Raw genomic sequence first — 21444 nt, forward strand, 5'->3', positions numbered from 1 at the left:
TTTGGTTATGTCATCTAACTAGAAACAATTATGTCCCTGAACATTGTAGTTACCTAAAATGTGTAAACCAACGATGGATGAGACTGTCAGTTAAATGCCTAAAGGTACATGTATACTGTTATCTTAAGCAAATTAGCTAACTCTGCACAGCTACCTGCATTACATGTTCCTAGATTAGGGTTGAGGTGAGGGTTAATGTTAGGGTTATTTTTTCGGAGGCGTGTTAACAAATATGATATTTTAATGCAGAAGCACGGGAGGAGTTCTTTTCAGCAAAACACTCTGGATAACAACATCTGCTAAATGACTAAAAGATGATCTTGAGATCCAAAGACTAGACCCTTTACTTACAGCAGGACCAGGGGGTCCAACCATCCCTCTCTCTCTAAGTCCAGGTATGCCCACAGCACCTCTCTGTCCTGAGAGGCCTGGTGCTCCAGTTGGCCCATCAGCACCCTGTGAGAAATCAAGAAAACATTTTAACTTGTGTACAAATCTTGTTGGCAAATGGCAACGTCAGCTATAAGCTAGTCTTTCAAAATAACTACATAAAGAGCATTCAGAAAGCATTTAGACCGGTTCAATTTTCAACATTTCATTACGTAACAGCCAAAGTATTTTTTCCCAATCAATCTGTAATCCATAACGAAATAAGCAGAAAAAAGTTCAGACATGTTTGTATATAACATAAAATACATTATTTTTTATTTACATATGTTTTCAGACCCCTTTAGGCAGTACTTTATTGTACTGATTATAGACTCACGTTTTCTTGGTAAACCAACAATGGGCATGACGCTACACACAAATACGCTTGGCACACCTATACATAAGGGATGGTATTGGCCAGTTGATGAGAGGTACCTGGTTTTTGCCTGTAAAATATGTAAACCTGACTGGGTCTGAATATTTTCTAAATGCACTGTAGGAAGACCCCACGATTGCAGAGAAAAAACTATTAGACAATACAGCTATGAACTATAAGTAGTGCTAAGGCAGCACTCTCAATTATTACCCCTGGTCCATCCTCTCCAGGTTCTCCCTTTTCACCTGGAGGTCCTGCGGGACCTGGGGCCCCTCTTTCTCCAACACGCCCAGTGCCTCCATTCTCACCTCTAACCCCAGGAGCACCTGATTTACAATGGGAACCAATTTCCCCAGGTCCTTGGGGCCCATTTGCTGTAGCCTCACCCTTCGGCCCTCCCACTCCTGGTTCCCCTTTGACCCCAGGTTGCCCATCTGGACCCTGCTAAAAGGCAAACACAATAATTTGGATTGCTGGGCTTATTCATCACCGTGCAACACTACTAGAGTTGGCCTTGAGGAATGAGCATTGGGTATTTTAGTGGGTATTTTAAGGCTCCACTTTGGGTTGGAGATTTGCTCAGCTGAGGTGGTAAGCAAACTATCTAGCCATGTTAGCAGGTTCTCATGCATATTTCCATTTTATAAATACTCCTTAGCTAGGGTTCTTTTTTGCAAGAAAACAAATTTGCTTGTGGTCTGATAAAATGCCCATTTTTCGCCAACAGGACCCTTTGCGGAGAAAAAGAGTGAGCAAAAGGAGGCTTCTGAATGAACGCCCATCAGCCCACTACTGGACGGTGAATAAGTACACAGACCAATACAAATGGTACAACCAATACAACATACAAACCAATACAACATTCAGTCAACCCCTTGTCATAATTAAAACCAAACTGGTAAGTCAGGTTGAAAAATGCAGTTATTTTTCAGCCCCTCGACGGTCGGCTTCCCAGTGTACACTTGCATCTTCAACGCGTAGCTGGATTTCGAGTCACAGGCCACCCATGACTTGATCCTGTATTCCACCGGCTTGTCGGCATGTACTGGTGGAAAGGGCAACGACCTGGGGAAATGAGAGATGATGATGATCGGAATCATCGCTAGCTATCGGAATCATCTGTGTCTCGAGGGGGTGGAGTGGGCCCCTAGGTTTTCTTACAGATGTGCCACTACTGCTAGTGTGTGTGTATGTATGTATGCATTTATTTATGTATCTATGTATGTATGTATGTATGCATGCATGCATGTTGTGATGGCAATTTTATCGATCAGAACTCTTAAATGAGGAAGTACAGAGACGAAATTCTCTTGGCACAATTTAACAGTTTTATTAATTATTTGCAAATAAGAGAGATGCGTCAAACGTTTACAAACATAATCGTCCGAGGAGTCTCTAACTTAATACAGGTCAATCAACAGTATTTAAAGAGAGAAAAGGGGTGTGGTAAAATCCTGCACAACTGCCCCAACTCAACAGGACACATTCCCTTTATTCTATTAACCTAAGCTTCACACAAAGAACAAGCTGTCCTTCCCCCCATAGGTAACCTCTTAAATTCTAAGAGTTCCAACCGAACCCGGACATACAATAGATGTCCTGAGGAGGTATACAGATGCACAGATTAATGAATACCCTTATAACCAGCCGATACCAGTCAATGATGCCCCCTAGGCAAATTCCAGATCCCCCCACATTCCTTTTCTAATTTGAACAAGGGTAATCAGTCCTTTAATCAGTGAGAATACATTGGTTAGAGAAATTTCCACAACAATACATCCTCTTGATACCCGGTCAACAGTTGGCATCAATCCTTAAACAGTTTACTCATTAAGATGTAGACTGTAACAAAACAGTACTCTTTAACAACATGACCCTGTCGTTATCATTACCCTAATGATTAGAGAACGGAACAAATCTGAAATGTCTGGATCCTCATTTACATGCTTCTAGATCATTATCTTTGTATTAACTCCAAAATCACACATTTTCATTATACAGAATTACAACATAGTACAGCAAAACCTTTTGTGTTAAAATCATTCAATTCACTGAAAAGTCCTCTCCATGGTTCCAATCAGATGTACCTCCAAAGTCATCACAAATGTTCTGCTCCTCCAAATGTCAGACAGTCAGTTATTAACTATTTCTTGGCAGGCCCTTTAAACACCTAAGCCCTCCTGTAGTGTGTGTCGTCGACCCCAGGTTCCTCTCTCAGCTACCTGGACCGCAGATGAGATGTACCTGCTATGGACCCAATCAGCGTGGCATGACAGCATGGTCTTTCCGTGCCCTAGTAAACATTGTCCAGAACCGGAGCTTTCCTTCGCCTCCTCTTGGTTGGAGGTTGCCTTCTCCATCTCATGGCAGAATCGTCAGGACTAGAATTAGTCCAGCTGTCAGGAACCAGGCATCCCTGTAGACATGCGGCACCCCAGGGTAGACTCCGCTCGTAGCTGTAGGACAGTCTGTGTGTGTGTGTGTGTTAGAGATCCATCTTATCTCAGCCCACCTCACAGTTGTCCTTTAAGCCAAACTCAGTCTCTCTGGGCTCCAACCAGTCCTCTATTGCTGAATCGCGTTCAAGTGTCCTGTACCTGTCAGTGAATTCTCCTTGAGAAAATGAGTTGCAACTGCACAGTACACCATCACGAATATGTCCATTACATTAGCTTGTTGCATCTTGCTAATGCATTAGAGCCCAGTCCTACCAAACACTCAAAACTATTTCCAATGCCTTTCTGCTTCCTTTGTCTAAATAGATTAGAACCGTTGTAAACAGTAACAGTATAGTTAAAACATAAACATTTCTGGTGCTTCGGATCTGCTAGTGTAGCAAAATAACAATTCCACTCTTCTCTATAGTTGGTTTAATAACCAACAAATAACAAACCAACACAAAGAACAGAAGAACACAATTTCCCATTTCCCATTACTGTTCCAATTACTCATCATTTAAGATAGTTTGCTTACATTGAAATATCACTCTCAAAGAGTAGTTCATGAACAACTCTCAGTTCGCCTAACCAGATCTCAGTCGCTATATAATTTACATCTGATTGTGTTGTATCGGAACCACAATCAAATTCACCATTGTTTCACATAAATGATCAAATACCTTATTGCAAATCAAAACATGTCACACCATCTCAAAGGTCAGCTAACATAACTGTTATTTAACCTAATTTCTCTACAAGATGTAACTCAGTGTGAATTTCTCCAAGTCTCTTCTTATTATCCTAGCACATCAAAGACACTCTGTAATCCTGTCATAAATCATGACCCCCCCCCTTTATGGCCTATCTCCCCAGAGCTCACCCTGGAATGGGGGATGGTCTACTAACCTAAGGATAACAGACCCTAGTGAATGGTCCCCTTATCAATTAGGGACACATTCCAATCTCATAGGACACAGTGGTGTTATCTTGAGGCCAGACAGTAGCAAGCAAACCTTTTTGTCTCAACATACACCTCAAAGAAACATCTCATCTTCATCCGCTTATCCGGTATCGGGTCGCTGGGGCAGCATCTCCAGCAGGGGACCCCTAACTGTATTTAAAAATGTATAAATACATTTAACTATATTTAAAATACATTTCAGCTATTATTCCGAAATGTATTTGAAAATGTATAAATACATTTCAGTTTTTTCCAAATGTATTTCACCGTCAACAATGCTCTCAATACAATTGTTATTTATTATAGAAAATACGTTACATTTATTTTGAAGCCCATATAAAAATTTATTTTCCAGGACCTGTGAAGGTAAAATGATGAAATGTAATTACCGACTTATCGATTATATCACATTTAGGTGTTGAAACACATTTTATAGACGTGTACATTATCAAAATAAATGTCACAAATATAGTCTAACTAAAGTAAACTCCTGACTGTGGAAAATAAGGTCGCAGGTTCGAAACACCACCTTGCCGATTGTCTGAAAATCTAACAAAAACAAATGTGAATATGATAAAAACATCCACAAAGAAAATTTAAAAAACAACTGTGCCACACGGTCGCTCGTGTGGAGGAAGAATAACCCATAAACAAAGTTGTCACACCCAGTGAAAATCCCAAATTAGCATATCAAAGTTTGCATTTCCACAGGCAAAGGCCAAACTGAGCTGAAACAACACATTTATCATGACTATGAATCTAATAAAGTCTAGGGAATGTTCTCAACTTAGATGCATGTTCAAGTTATTCAAAATAAGGGATGCTGATTGTAACATATGCCAATTTTCAATAATCAAATATCAAACAAACTGTGGCCGTTGCCTGAGGAAATGCACATTTTGATATGCAAATTTGGGATTTTCACTGGGTGTGACAACTTTGTTTATTTTCTTTTTCATGTCCTGTAATGGTTCTGCTTTCACGCTTTGAGTCATTTTCAACTTAGATGCATGTTCATGTTATTCAAAATAGTGGCGGTCAGACAAAATCGCTACTTTCTCTTCCATATGGACCCACTTCTTCCATAATGCATGAGATTAATATGATGAACAAAGTTTGATAAACTAAATCGCTACTTTCATGCATATGTCATGCAACGACATCAAGATTGTTCTAGCAATTAACAATGTTGGAAGACTTTAGGTCTCCACCCTTACTCCACAAATATGTTTAAAAACCATACATTTCGACAGAAAAGCTATAGTCAGCTTGCACTTAACATGTGATTAACCCAAAACTGAACATACTCATAATGGGGAAATTACCACAGGTGAGAACAGTCAGAACACTCAAATGTAATAAACTACTTTGATGTGAGGGGGAAAGGTTGATAAAGCCCACCCAGGGGGTCTGCCCACCTTCCTGGAGCCAAGTTTCCACACACAAACATGGTCTTCAGACTGCCAGTAGTAAAAGTTTACATGCTTCCAACTTAGCCAAAATCCCACGTTAACTGAAAGTTCATAGTTATTGCTCTACCCATCAAATATCTTTGCTGTTTGCAAAAAAGAAATTGCTTATCTTACCAACACAGCAACAGTAGGGGGAAAACAACTCTCAAGAAAGGCCAAGTTAACAGAAAACAGATGTATGAAATCACTAAAATCAAAGAACAATCAGGGAGTGATCCCCAGGATACTCCAACCTAAATCTCTAAACACAGTCACATCAATCTACCCCATTCGTCAGTTTACCAGGCTAGAATTTAAACACCAGTAACGAGCATCAGGCTTAGGTCTGAAAAAGTATTATCCCAGGTATCTTTGTAAATACAAACAAAGTGAAACTACATTAATTAACCAAACCCAATTGAACATTTAAAATAGGACGTCTAACATTACGGGTTTATTTATTCGGGAAATAAACAGGCTTTGGCTATCTTGCCCTCTGTTGCAGGCCATTATTATATTGGATGCAAATCCAGTCGACATAGGAAACCGCGTTTTCCTCAACTTTAAAGACTAATGCCATGTTCTGCCTTCTGCTCCATAAAAGGACAGAAATAACACACTATTAACCCCTCATAACGAAACCACAAGATCCTATTTAACTAAATTAGAGAAGTAGCATTGTACCAATTTCCAATATATCCCTCAAATAAAATTTAGGACATTATTTTCGTATACAATCCCAAGTTAGCAGGCGAACACCTCCACATGTGCCAGCCACCAGCACAACACTAGAAGGCAATTTTCAAGGCAAAATCCGAAAAAGTGGGCCCTGCAAAAGAATCACAACAACAACGCAATGAATGCGTTCACCCGAGTGCACACCCAACAAAGCAAAACCTGGCAAAGGCAACACTTCCAGGCTAACAACAATCTCGAACAGATACACAAACATTCTACCAAGGAATACACAATGCAGCCAATCGGAACCCTCGTGCACAGGGAATACCAAAATGGACAAATGTATTTACTAAGTCGACCATAACCAGATATATTCACAATTCAACATCTGAAAACCACTGAAAAACTCCTATGCACAAACGATGAAGAGGAGGAGTTACCCTGCCCGGAGGAAGCCCGGGGCCCCCGTATGGAGCCAGGCCCAGAGGGAGGGCTCGCCGGCGAGCGCCTGGTGGCCGGGTTTGCCACGGAGCCCGGTCGGGCATAGCCCGAAAAAGTAGCGTGGCACCCCCCTCTCCATCCTATGGGCCCACCCACCTCTCATGGGAAGAACCGCTGGGGTCGGGTGCGCTGCCATATGGGTGGCAGTGAAGGCCAGGGGCCTCGACGGACCTGACCCGGGCTGCAGAGGCTGTCTCTGGGGACGTGGAACGTCACCTCTCTGTGGGGGAAGGAGTCGGAACTTGTGAGGGAGGTGGAGCGCTATCAGTTAGACCTGGATAGGGGATGGACTTTATTCGTCTCTGGAGTTGCCCAGGGCGTGAGGCGCCAGGCGGGGGTAGGGATACTCACAAGCCCCCGGCTGAGTGCCGCTATTTGGTGTTTACCCCAGTGGATGAGAGGGTCGCCTCCCTACGCATACGGGATGTGCGGGGGAAATCTCTGACTGTTGTTTGTGCATATGCCCCGAACAGGAGTTTGGAGTACTTGGCCTTCATGGAGACCCTGAATGGAGTCATGTATGGGGCTCCAGTAGGGGACTCCATAATTCTGCTGGGGGACTTCAACGCACACGTGGGCAATGATGGAGACACCTGGAGAGGCGTGATAGGGAGGAACGGCCTCCCTGATCTGAACTCGAGTGGTCGTTTGTTGTTAGAGTTCTGTGCTAGTCATGGATTATCTATAACGAACACCATGTTCGAACACAAGGATGCTCATAAGTGTACGTGGTACCAGAGCACCCTAGGCCGAAGGTCGATGATTGATTTTGTGATCGTGTCATTGGACCTGAGACTGCATGTTTTGGACACTCTGGTAAAGAGTGGGGCGAAGCTGTCAACCTATCACCATCTGGTGGTGAGTTGGGTCAGGGGGTGGGGGAAGACTCTGGACAGACCGGGAAAACCCAAACGGGTAGTGCGGGGGAACTGGGAACGTCTGGAGGAGGCCCCCGTCCGAAAGATCTTCAACTCACACCTCCGGCGGAGCTTTTCTGGCATCCCTGTGGAGGTTGGGGGCATTGAACCTGAGTGGTTGATGTTCAAAGCCTCCATTGCCGAAGCTGCGGCGGGGAGCTGTGGTCTAAAGGTCTTAGGTGCATCAAGGGGCGGTAACCCTCGAACACCCTGGTGGACACCGGTGGTCAGGGAAGCCGTCCGACTGAAGAAGGAGGCCTTCCGGGATATGTTATCCCGGAGGACTCCAGAGACGGTTGCAGTGTACCGACAGACCCGAAGGGCTGCGACCTCTGCTGTGAAAGAGGCAAAACAGCGGGTGTGGGAGGAGTTTGGGGAAGCCATGGTGAAGGACTTTTGGTCAGCACCAAGGTGTTTCTGGAAAACCGTCCGCCACCTCAGGAGAGGAAATCGGGGAACTATCCAAGCTGTGTACAGTAAGGATGGGACACTGTTGACCTCAACTGAGGAGGTAATTGGGCGATGGAAGGAACACTTTGAGGAACTCCTAAATCCCACTAACATACCCTCTATAGTAGAGGCAGAGCTGGAGGCTGATGGGGAAGCTTCGTGGCAGAAGTCACTGAGGTAGTCAAACAACTCCACAGTGGTAAAGCTCCGGGGATTGACGAGATCCGTCCAGAAATGTTGAAAGCTTTGTGTGTGGAGGGGATGTCTTGGATGACACGCCTCTTCAACATTGCGTAGGAGTCAGGGACAGTGCCTAAGGAGTGGCGGACCGGGGTGGTCGTTCCCCTGTTCAAAAAGGGGACCAGAGGGTGTGTGCCAATTACAGCGGTATCACACTTCTCAGCCTCCCTGGGAAAGTCTACTCAAAGGTACTGGAAAGGAGGGTTCGGTAGATAGTCGAACATCAGAATGATCCTGCTTTTTGCGGATCATATGGTCCTGATGGCATCATCGGTCTGTGACCTTCAGCACTCACTGGACCGGTTCGCAGCCGAGTGTGAAGCGGTTGGGATGAGGATTAGCACCTCTAAATCTGAGGCCATGGTTCTCAGCAGGAAACCGATGGAGTGCCTCTTCCAGGTAGGGAATGAGGCGTTACCCCAAGTAAAGGAGTTCAAGTATCTCGGGGTCTTGTTTGCGAGTGAGGGGACAATGGAGCGGGAGATTGGCCGGAGAATCGGAGCAGCAGGGGCGGTATTGCATTCGTTTTACCGTACCGTTGTGACGAAAAGAGAGCTGAGCCGGAAGGCAAAGTTCTCGATATACCGGTCAATTTTCGTTCCTACCCTCACCTATGGTCATGAAGGCTGGGTCATGACTGAAAGAACAAGATCGTGAGTACGAGTGGCTGAAATGGGTTTTCTCAGAAGGGGTGGCTTCTCCCTTAGGGATAGGGTGAGAAGCTCAGCCATCCGTGAGGAACTCGGAGTAAAGCCGCTGCTCCTTTGCGTCGAAAGGAGCCAGTTGAGGTGGTTCGAGCATCTGGTAAGGATGCCCCCAGGACGTCTCCCTAGGGAGGTGTTCCAGGCACGTCCAGCTGGGAGGAGACCTCGGGGTAGGCCCAGGACTAGGTGGAGAGATTATATTTCGACACTGGCCTGGGAACGCCTCGGGATCCCCCAGTCAGAGCTGGCAAATGTGGCTTGGGAAAGGGAAGTTTGGAGTCCCCTACTGGAGCTGCTGCCCCCGCGACCCGATACCGGATAAGCGGATGAAGATGAGATGATGAAGATGACATCTGAAAACCATTATATACTGGAGTACTCACTACTCCATCTCGCAGCCCAACTGCCGCAGTCTAACTGCTTAAAATTCTGCACAAATCGCCCCGCAATAGGTTAGCTGCATGGGAATTTTTCTAACTACAGGTGCTATAATTAAAATACCCCAAAAATAGCTTCTAGTTACCATACTTTCTCAAATCCATAAACCCATAAATCCGTAAACCCAACCACATAGTTTACTAAAGCATATGAAAGCGGCATCTTGTGGAGGGTGCTTGGGGAATATGGGGTCCTGGGTCCTTTGCTAAGGGCTGTCAGGTCCCTGTACAACCGAAGCAGGAGCTTGGTCCGCATTGCCGGCAGTAAGTCAGACTTGTTCCGAGTGCATGTTGGACTCCGGCAGGGCTGCCCTTTGTCACCGGTTCTGTTCGTAATTTTTATGGACAGAATTTCTAGGCGCAGCCAGGGGCCGGAGGGTGTCAGGTTTGGGGACCACACAATTTCGTCTCTGCTCTTTGCAGATGATGTTGTCGTGTTGGCCCCTTCTAACCAGGACCTTCAGCATGCGCTGGGACGGTTTGCAGCCGAGTGTGAAGCGGTGGGGATGAAAATCAGTACCTCCAAATCCGAGGCCATGGTCCTCAGTCGGAAAAGGGTGGCTTGCCCACTTCAGGTTGGTGGAGAGTGCCTGCCTCAAGTGGAGGAGTTTAAGTATCTAGGGGTCTTGTTCACGAGTGAGGGAAGGATGGAACGGGAGATTGACAGACGGATCGGTGCAGCTTCTGCAGTAATGCAGTCGATGTATCGGTCTGTCGTGGTGAAGAAAGAGCTGAGCCGCAAGGCGAAGCTCTCGATTTACCAGTCAATCTACGTTCCTACTCTCACCTATGGTCATGAGCTTTGGGTCATGACCGAAAGGACAAGATCCCGGATACAGGCGGCCGAAATGAGCTTTCTCCGCAGGGTGGCCGGGCGATCCCTTAGAGATAGGGTGAGAAGCTCGGTCACCCGGGAGGAGCTCAGAGTAGAGCCGCTGCTCCTCCACATCGAGAGGGGTCAGCTGAGGTGGCTTGGGCATCTTTTTCGGATGCCTCCGGAACGCCTTCCTGGGAAGGTGTTCCGGTCCCGTCCCACCGGGAGGAGACCCCGGGGAAGACCTAGGACACGCTGGAGGGACTATGTCTCCCGGCTGGCCTGGGAACGCCTCGGTGTCCACCCCGGAAGAGCTGGAGGAAGTGTCTGGGGAGAGGGAAGTCTGGGCATCCCTGCTTAGACTGCTGCCCCCGCGACCCGGCCCCGGATAAGCGGAAGAAGATGGTATGGTATGGTATGAAAGCTGTAACTCCTGTATCCTCCAAATATGTTAGAGAAAAAACAGGATTATATTAAGGAATGATCTCACAGGTTGATGCTCCCTGGTCCGTCTCCTCTGACCGTCAGCACCCCTCCCTCAGGCGGTTCAGCGTTCCTGCGTGTTCCAGTCGGATCGCCCGCGGCGAGGCCAAAAAGGCAGCCGGAACTGTCTATTTTCTTGCGGGAACAATACATCTAAACAGCCTTGATTCCTATAGGTATTTTCCCAAACCCAATGTCCAGCCGAATGTCTAGAGGTAGCTTCATAAATTTAAACGTAACGGTTAGCATAGTCTCTTCCTCAACCCCGGGTCTGTAGTCTTCTTTGGTCTTTTGGTCTGCAAACACTTGAGATTCCGGATCTGGTGTGTAATACTCCCCACTTTTGGAGCTTTTCTTCACCCGCATAGACTCCCTCAACACTTCCAAAGTGGAGCAAAAACGGCCTCCATCAGCACGTTCACAAGGTCCATAGAGCGAAACCAAACGGGCGGGGTTGGCTACGTCGATTGTAGGGAAATGTTCACCAACAATGCAGTGTCGCCGTGTGGGATGGGACGATGCAAAACTCCAAGGAGTCCCAGCAATCAGCCTGGTGGGACATCTCGGAAGGGTGGCAGGCGGTCAGAGGGACGAGCCATCTAACCTTAGCAAGAGGAACTACAACACAGAGATCAATAAACCCCACATAAACTTTCCCAAAGCTTCCATCAGTCAACACTTTCTACATACCGTAGCCCACGCCTTCCAAACAACTTTATATTATACCTTCTGTAACTTCCATACGACACCTTGGCCATATTCCTCCAATCAGCCCGGCAGGCTGCGCATCCATCTCCGAACGAAAACGCCAGTCACCGGAAAATCTAATAACACTCAAATAAACATTTGTTCATGTCCAAACGCCATAGTTATGCAATGTTGGCCAGTCCACAGCAAATACGAGGAGCTGTCAAAAACATACCAACGCACCAACCCATCAATATACCCAGCAATCCCAAGCGTGGCAAAAACGCCGGATCCAGAGCAAACACAATGGGGCCGTCATACCGCCATCAGTCACCCTGGTACGTCTATCAACGTGCCCTTTCGCGAGATATACCTTACACCTGTGTTTTATACAGTGGTCCAACCGCTGCACTGTTAAAAGTTCTCTTAAGTGCTGACTGTATTGTGCACGTACCTCCTGAGTTCAAAATGTAAGCCCGGGTACCTGTGCTGAGGAATCCCAAAAATAATTTAAGCTGAGCACCCTGACTCTCACCCTTTTCACAGTCAGTCCACGAGCGGGGGATGATTTGGGCTCTGGGACCCAGTCACCGGCCGTGCACTGATAACCCGGTATGATTTGATTACGAGACCCCAGGGTTAGTATCCTGGATGAGCCCCCAAAATGTGATGGCAATTTTATCAATCAGAACTCTTAAATGAGGAAGTACAGAGATGAAATTCTCTTGGCAAAATGTAACAGTTTTATAAATTATTTGCAAATAAGAGAGACGCGTCAAACGCTTACAAACATAATTATCCGAGGAGTCTTTACTTAATACAGGCCAATCAACAGTATTTAAAGAGATAAAAGGAAGAATTTATAGTACAGCTTTTGAAACTCATTGTTTGCGGAGCAAGTGGATTTCTTGTTTTAACGGTAAATGTAATAAGACAGTGATCCGATATTCCAGGATTTTGGAGGGAAATTATTAGATCTACAATATCTATTTCTTATGACAGGACTAAATCTAAGGTGTGATTGTGGCAGTGTGTTGGACCTGAGACATGTTGGATAAAACCAACTGAGTCAATTATGGCTTCAAAGGCTTTTTCAAGAGGATCATTGGACTTTTCCATATGAATATTGAAATGGCCAAACATCTGAATACTATCTGCCATGACTACAATGTTAGACAAGAATTCTGGAAACTCATTGAGGAACATTGTATATGGCCCAGGGGGCCTGTAAACAGTTAATCAGCCTGGTTAACTTCCATGAGTAAAACTTCAAAATAATTAAAATCAGTGATGTGTTTGAGAGTACACTTATATTTACTGTCATAAATATTAGCAACACACCCTCCTTTTCAGGATGCACAGGGAATATGATCACTAGTATAGCCAGGAGGAGAGGCCTCATTCAGGGCAGTGAATTCATCAGGCTTTAGCCACGTTTCACACAAGCCAATAACATCCAGTTCATGATCAGAGATTAATTAATTCACTGCAACTGCCTTTGGAGCAAGGGATCTAACATTTAGGAGTCCCATTTTGAGATGATGAAGTGATACAGTCATTTTTATTTGTGACCGAGGTGGAGGAAAGCTTTATCTTAATAAGGTTGCTATTGTTAGTGTGACGACCAAAAAAGTGTCGTATTTGTGTTTTAAGAATATTCACAATTATTGTCTTTTATTTGAGCACAAGTTATAGTATTTTTTTTTTTTAAGAAAAAAATAAGTATCCCAAGGGTTTTATTTTTATGTGATTTTTCTGCTTCAAAGTTAATTGTGTAGTGGTTGCTCCAAGCCAGCAGGGGCAGGGTCTGGTGACGGGTTTACTGTAGCTGCGTGAGTTGTGAGTTTCTCATTACTGCAGAGAGCTCGAACCTGATACACTGTCTCCTCGTTTCTCTCCTGGTTTACAGGTGGGTAAATGTACAAAAACACCTCAGAGGTAGAATTTAGCCATGCTGAAATGTATGTGGGATATAAGTGGACTGTTTTAGTGAAATAATTTTCGTTAGGGTCGGTTTATGATTTTGTTTATAACGAGTTTGAAAAGAGACGGCAAAGTCCGGCAGAGTAACGGTCGACTGATAACGTGCACATTACGTTAGAGAGCAAGTCAGCTCAACAAACACACTTTTCCATGCGCACATTCACATGAAGATATTTTTTGCTGTTTGCTGAAGAAAATTCAGAAAATAAATTACTGCAGAGAGCTCGAACCTGATACACTGTCTCCTCGTTTCTCTCCTGGTTTACAGGAATCAATCTGTTCTCCACGGTGCCGTTGCTACGGTAGCCGTTACATTAGCACTAACTTGTTTAACTTTTCTCAGCCTTGAACGAGTCACAGTTGCAATAGGTAAAACTGTTCTAACTACTCTGGCTATGCTTTCGACAGATTCCACTGTGCTAGCTGGCTGGCTAACAGCCTGCGGCCTGACCTGCACTCTATCTCATGATGAGGCTATAGGAGTGAGACCCCGTCAATGTTCCTAGATAAAAGAAGAGCACCACTCCAGCTAGGATGGAGTCCGTCGCTCCTCAGCAGATCAGGCCTGGCCCTATTTCTGGGAGAGTCTCAAAAAGAGAGCCAGTTATCTACAAACTCCGTTTTCAGCCAGCGATTGAGTTGCGCAAGTCAGCTGTAGAGCTCATCACCATCCCTAGCTGGGAGGGGGCCAGAGACAATTACTCGATGCCGACACATCTTTCTAGCTAGTTTACACGCTGATGCTATGTTCTGCTTCGTAACCTCTGACTGTTTCATCCAAACGTCGTTGGTGCCAACGTGAATAACAATATCTCTGTACTCTCTATACTTGCCAGTTTTAGATTTCGCTAGCACCAGACCCAGATTTGCAGCTACTTCTGTGGCTCGGCCCCCCGGTAAACAGTGTACGATCGCCGGCTGATTCTTTAGTCTAATACTGCAGGTAATGGAATCGCCGATGACTAAAGTTTGTAGTTTTTCAAGGCCACCGGTAGAACATGCATGCCGATCATTCCCGAGCCTCTAACTCTGCTATCTTTACCTGAAGACGATAGTTCTCCTCCGTGTTGTAGCTACAACAATTACAGTGATAAGGCATTTGAATGATACTTAGCGTCGGGTGTTCAGGGGTGAGTAGTTCTGTTAATTATGTCCAAAAAGAGTCCCAGTGTAGTAAAGTTGGGTAAGAGGTCAACAGATGAAAAATATGGCGTTGGTAAAACTGTTAAAGTAGAATTTGAACAATTAGTTTATATAGAGTAAAGTCGAAAAAAGTTTGGTAGGTAGCCAGGAAGGTAGGAGCAGGCAGGGTACAGCGTCAACGATCCCACAATGCAATTGGTAAGTGCTGTCAAGGCTATCTGATTGTGCACACAATAGAACTTAGATACCCTAAAAATTCATTATTTTATTGAAATAAGTAGGGACTAAAATGATTCACATGTTTATTCACATTTTAGAAATTATTCTACAGAAACAATCTCACATTATGTACAGAAGCCAAACCGTTGTCCAAATACATTAGGGTTTCTGTCCAGAGTATTATTATACTGATAAAAACAATCAGTACTGATAAAATTAATAATAGCTCCAAACAAGACCTTCCAAGATGGCATGCATCACATTTTCAATCTAGCCAGTTGATATCAAAATTTTCGATCAAATCTAGAGGGTGAACACAATTTTAACTGTCTCATTCGGAAATGTCTAAAATTTCTGGGCAGGTCACATATCACTCGATTTCTTTCGATTGACCCAACCAATCTTGCGTGGTACGTCTCTAACATGAACATGCAAATTTAATTGCTATGGAAATTATTATGCAAACTAAGATAAGTCTATCAAGCGAAGACTCCACTATGCTAGCAGGCTAGCTAACAGCCTGCGGCCTGACCTGCACTCTATCTAGTCTTACATGTTTTCACATCACCTTTTGCTATCGCCTCAGCTGATTGACAGCGGGACACAGGTCTATGGCGGAAATTGTGTCCCCCTCTTTAATGAATTAAAATATTTTCCAGATTGAATTAAACCCAGAGAGTTTTGGAAAATGTTGGTATTATGTACAGTTGTGCTCATATTTGCATACCCTGGCAGAAATTGTGACATTTTTTAATTGATTTTGAAAATATGACTGATCATGCATGTAAAAGAAAATGTAATCAGTCTTGAGTCCAAAGTTCTATAAGGTTTTTTAATTTTTACATGCTCATGGGATAATCGATATACGGCCACCTAGTATGACCTCACTCTGAGTAATCAAATAATCTAGATACGACAGGCGTCTTTGTAACTTCAACACTGGCCATGCCCCCTACTCAAATTACTCTCACATTGAACACAGAACAGATGCTTGGTCATTCTCTGGTCAAGCTAAGATCTCTTCAACAGATAAACAGAGGACCCTATGGTCTGTTAATTACTCATTTACCTAGGTCACAGCATACTAAATTAAACCACCATTCAGAAATGAATATAAACTCATAACTGCCAATGTAATATAAAATGATAAAAACATCATATATTGCTTCTCAATTTCAAAGTTCTATCACATGCAAAACAATGTATTTTATTTAAGGATAGTGATCATATGAATCCATTTATGATCATGTAGTTGTTTGGCTCCTTTTTAAATCATAATAATAACAGAAATCACCCAAATGGCCCTGAGCAAAAGTTTACATACCCTTGAATGTTTGGCCTTGTTACAGACACACAAGGTGAAAATGGCAATTAAAGGTGGATTTCACATACCTGTGGCTTAAATTGCAATTAGTGTCTGTGTATGAATAGTTAGTGAGTTTGTTAGCTCTCACTTGGATACACTGAGCAGGCTAGATACTGAGCCATGGGGAGCAGAAAAAAAACCTGCATCAAAAGACCTGCATAACAAGGTAATGGAACTTTATAAAGATGGAAAAGGATATAAAAGATTTCCAAAGCATTGCAAATGCAAGTCAGTACTGTTCAATCACTTAAGTGGAAAATTCAGGGATCTCATGATACCAAGCCAAGGTCAGGTAGCCCAAGAAACATTTCAGCCAAAACTGACAGAAGAATTGTTCAGGATACAAAGAAAACCCCACAGGTAACCTCAGGAGCTCTGTAAAAATATAGTGTGGATATTTCAAGGAATACAATACGACAATACCTGAACAAAAATGAGCTGCGTGGTCGAGTTGCCAGAAAGAAGCCTTTACTGCGCCAATGCCCCAAAAAAGCCTGGTTGTAATTTGCCAGGCAACACCTTGACACACCTCACAGCTTCTGGCACACTGTAATTTACACTGTAAAGACCAAAATAGAGCTTTATGGTCACAACCATAAGCGCTATGTTTGTAGAGGGGTCAAAAAGGTCTATAGTGAACAGAATACCATCCCCAATGTGAATCCCCACAATATTTTAAAAAGGCAATATTTATTGATTTTATTTAGCATATTTAGTCAATAGTGATTTAGTAGTTAATGTCAGAATTCTGGCATAGGGAGGATACATTTGGTATTTTTCATCACCCAAGAGCTCCCCTCAGAATGATTGCAATGGTGAAGAAATCATTGTATATATAAAAACAAAATATAGAGGGAAAAAAAGGTTATCAAACATACAGACAATTTTCATTTTCCCCACATTTATCGAGAGTGTTACATACATTAATAATTGCATTCATTATCTACTTTCAGTACTTCACAATTCATTTTAGCTGCATGATTTGTCAATGTAAAATAACTTTCAACTAACTAAAGTACTCAATGTTCAAACAAATGTTTATAAAAACCTAATTTCTGTAAGATGTCATCAACACTGGGCACAAGGTAATCTCTGAATTTCCAGAGGCTTCTGTCCAGGACCAGCTGGTCATTGGTCCAGTTCTCCCTAGGAGCCTCTGTCACCTGCATGATCTTACACAAGTCGAACGGAACCCTCACTGTGTCTCCGTAGCTCTGTGTCACCTCAAATATAGCCGTCTGCAGAACCTTCCGGGGGTTGACCACCATCTTGTCGGAGCGGAAGTCATCCTCCTCCAGAGGCTCTCTATAGACATAGTCCAGAAGATTCACCCCCAGTGCCCTACTCTGTGCAGAAAGACCTGCCTTACCAGCCGTAGCAGGGAACAGATGAGTCTCCATGAAAAACACGGCTGCGTCTGGGTGCTGACCCTGCAGGCCCTCCATGAGGGGCTGTAGAGAGTTGTGAGCGACTGGGACAAGGAGCTGCTCCACATCAGCCAGGAGGACGTACCGCAACCTATACATGTTTCTGTAGATGCACTCATTCATGATGGTCAGCTGACCATTGAGGTGGATGTCCCCTTCCAGCTCCTCTAACTCCCACCCAGTAGCGGGCTTGAGGAAGTGGTCGATGGGCCAGTCGATGACCTCCAGAGTGCCCTCCTCTGTGTAGTACTGGAGGACCTTTTCTAGGTCAGGCCCACAGCTGGTGAGGTAGAGGACAACCCTTGGTACCCCCAGGAGCTTGTAAAACTCCATGGTCTGGACAAACTGCAAGACGTTGTTGTAGTCTCCAAACATGCTGGACATGCACACGGTGAGGTAAAAGGGAAACTCCTCCTCCACCTCTCTGTTCTGGACGCTCAGAAATGGCAGGTTGAGGGGGTCCATGTCCTCGATGGGTGTAGCGACAGTGACGTGTGTCACGTTACATCCAGGGCGTTCAAAACAAAGGATGTCTGCGGCCACATATGGGTATCCGTAGTGGACACTGTGAGCTAAAACAGTGGCTGGAGTGACCTGAGAGGCTTCTCCTGTGCAGCAAAACACACAGTACAGAGGTGTGGTTTGGTGTCTGTTGACCACAGCAATGATGCAAATGGCTCTCTGACCTCTGTAATCCTTGTATGCAGACACCATTAGAGCTGTTGAGCCCTTCACTGCTGTTATAGTGCCATTGGCTGTATGAACAGGGCAGGTAGAAAGAGCAGAGGGATGAAAGGTGCAAGATTGAGTAGAGTGAGTCCTGAATGTCAGTAATGCAATCACAGACAGAATCAAGATGATTAAACTGACTTTCCAATTCCTGGTTCGGCGCATGCTAGCCTCCTGGTCTGTTGACCTGTATTGGGAAAAATTCACAGCAATCAAGAAAAGAACACAACTATGATATCAACTACTACACTTCATGCAAATCATGATTTATCATCACCATCACAAATTGGATCACCAAACACACTCCTATGTATGTCACTGGTAAATTAGGGATATTAGGCACATGTTCATCCTGCTAATATGCAAACACAAACAATAACATTAACACATATTTATGAGTAGAAATGACTTTTTTCCAATTATCCTTTACATTTGTCAAATGAATTATTGTTGTTTCACCATTTGTTTATCAGATTAAATGCAGGCAACTTTAATGTGAACAATGATGTTTTGTAAATGCTGAGCAGGCTACGCAGTTATCCTGTTTCAGTTGCCAAAAACAAAAGTATAAATACTTTTTTCCAATTATAATCTCATAATTTCAAATATCATGCTCTCAACTTTCCAGTAAATCTGGTTATTACTTGTATGAAAGATGCCACAGTTTGTTTTAATAAATTCAGGAGCCAGAATATCAGCAATTTGCATTGAATCTTTATAAATTCTGATAACACTTCTGGTCGGGGACAATATTGTCAGTGGCTGGGTTGTGGAAGGACACAGGCGCAGAATAGAAATAACAGGAATAGTCCATGTTTAATGAAACAAAAGGACTCAAACAAAACAACCAGCAGCAACCAGTGACGTGGGCTAACTGATACACAGACAAAACCGAAATGAACCACACTGGCAAAGCAAAACAAGGGACTTAAATAGGCTCCCCAATTGGAGGCAACGACCGACACCTGCCTCCAATTGGGGAGACCAAAAGGATTGGAGGTGGCTAGATGTGCCACCTCCTGTCCTGTCCTGACTATGCCCCGAGCCCAGCGCAGAGATGGCTAGGGGCACAGCCAGGACGTGACAAATACAATAGACAGGCAGACTGAGCCCTAAGTATCAAGCGTTGTCAGGCAGGCAAATACTGCTTTCTCCAATGTTGCCATTTTACAATAAAGATTTTTTGTCACAGATTTCAATAGTTACTGTAACTTCTAAACCTAGCCAAAATAAGTAGTAAACTCATTCCCACAGTCACTGTATGTTTAGCAATAACAAGCCACAAAATCAAAATAATTATCTTATTTGCCATATTGGTCCTGATAAAAGTATTGGTTCAAATGCAATTAGTAAATACATTTTTCAATCCAGATATGAATGTGTTTCATCAGGATATTGAAAGCAGAAAGGAGCTAAAGCAATTACAGAATCCAGCTCCCACTGTCATGGGTTCAATATCCTTTCAGAAATCACATCTGAAAAATGTACTGACCACATAGAAGCTTAATCATTATGTTTTTTTAGATTATGGAAACATTTATTTTTAGGGACAACCGTGTCTACACAGACAATTATTAGTGGCGCATATTCAGTATAACATGATTGATTGCTGGTGCGCTATAGAGGAAGGTAGCACTGACAATGGTTCCAAATTCACTACGTAGTTTTTGCTTTCTACTGTTTGTATGTTTTTATTTTTGTACATGTTTTACTGTTGCTCATACAGTATGATCGTCAAGCACTTTTGGAAGTTTGTTCATTGCTGGATACAAACTTTTTCTTACTGGAGCAGTTCAGTGTACTGCTCCGGTAGGTTTTGCCGTTAAAATGTACACGCTAGAGGACCTATATGGAGTGGACTAGAAGACGCTCACCCTGAGGCAGCTGGTATTGTTGTTGGCAAATTCAATAGGGCTAATATGAGGAAATACCAACAGCACATTAACTTTCCTACCCGTGGTGATCAGACACTTGACCCTTGTTATTCCCAAATACGAAACAGCTACAAACAACCTTGGGTTAATGGTAATGTCCATGCTAAGCTCAGAGCACGGTCCTCTGTTTATAGCTCTGGGGACCTTGAGGCTGTGAGGAGTTCCAGATATGACCTAAGGAAGGCTTTTAGAGATGGAAAAAGAGACTATTGGGATAAGTTGGAGTCTAACTACCACAGCTCTGATCCCAGACACATGTGGGGTGGACTTCAACAAATCACAGAATACGAAGGGAGAAATAGCAGTGTTACTCGTCCCGCTGCCTCACTCCCTGACGTGCTCAACACCTTCTACGCACGGTTTGAGGTGACCAACGCCATTCCTTTGGTAAGGCTTGCTGAGGACCAGAACGACTACACAACCATCTAGCGGAGGTTTTCACCTCTATATTCAACATCTCCCTGACTCAGTCAGCAATGCCCACCTACTTCATGCAGACCACCATTGTCCCTAAACCAAAGAAGCCTTCCATCACCTGCCTGAATGACTAGTGCCCTGTAGCACTGACCTCCATCATCATGAAGGGCTTCAAGCGGCTGGTGAGTAATTATTATAAGTCAATTAAAATAATCACCAAAACAAAAGATTCAAAATGTTGGCAATCTATTCGTAGAATATTCATAATAACATCAAAGCTAATATCATCAAGTATATATAATGAAAGAATGAATTCTGAAAGGATATTGAAGATATAGGGAACAGAATGTGTTTTCATTGATTATTTTTTAATACTTCAACAGGCCTTTTTGACCAAAATCGGGTGGGTGGCAGTTGATCATTTTAAGTCTGTTATTACATTTTTATAGGCTATCATGAGATACAAGTATGCACTCAATTAAATGTATGCAATATAAATGTGAAACACTTCAAATGAAATACAATTTATCTTGGTAAAAGACTGGCAATTGAGTTCAGGACTTCTTCCACAATCAATTAAGAACAATTAAGAAATTAAAATATGTGTACCTACCACAAATCCCCTTGACGATACTTAACAAATTGTGTAAGGCAACGGCT

At 43.7% G+C, this 21444-nt stretch overlaps 1 protein-coding gene across 1 annotated transcript; it reads right to left on the reverse strand.

Annotated features, from left to right (window-relative positions):
• Positions 1-347: 347 nt before the first annotated feature.
• On the reverse strand, positions 348-21437 carry LOC117593750. The gene is made up of 5 exons (XM_034289909.1): positions 21398-21437; positions 17326-18620; positions 1766-1850; positions 1016-1249; positions 348-456 (listed from the first exon to the last, which is right to left on the reverse strand). The coding sequence occupies exons 2-5, from the start codon at positions 18596-18598 to the stop codon at positions 348-350; spliced, it is 1701 nt and encodes a 566-aa protein (XP_034145800.1). The 5' UTR covers positions 18599-18620; positions 21398-21437.
• Positions 21438-21444: the final 7 nt, after the last annotated feature.

This window comes from Esox lucius, chromosome 22 (assembly GCF_011004845.1).
Source record: "Esox lucius isolate fEsoLuc1 chromosome 22, fEsoLuc1.pri, whole genome shotgun sequence".
Classification (NCBI taxonomy): Eukaryota; Metazoa; Chordata; class Actinopteri; order Esociformes; family Esocidae; genus Esox; species Esox lucius.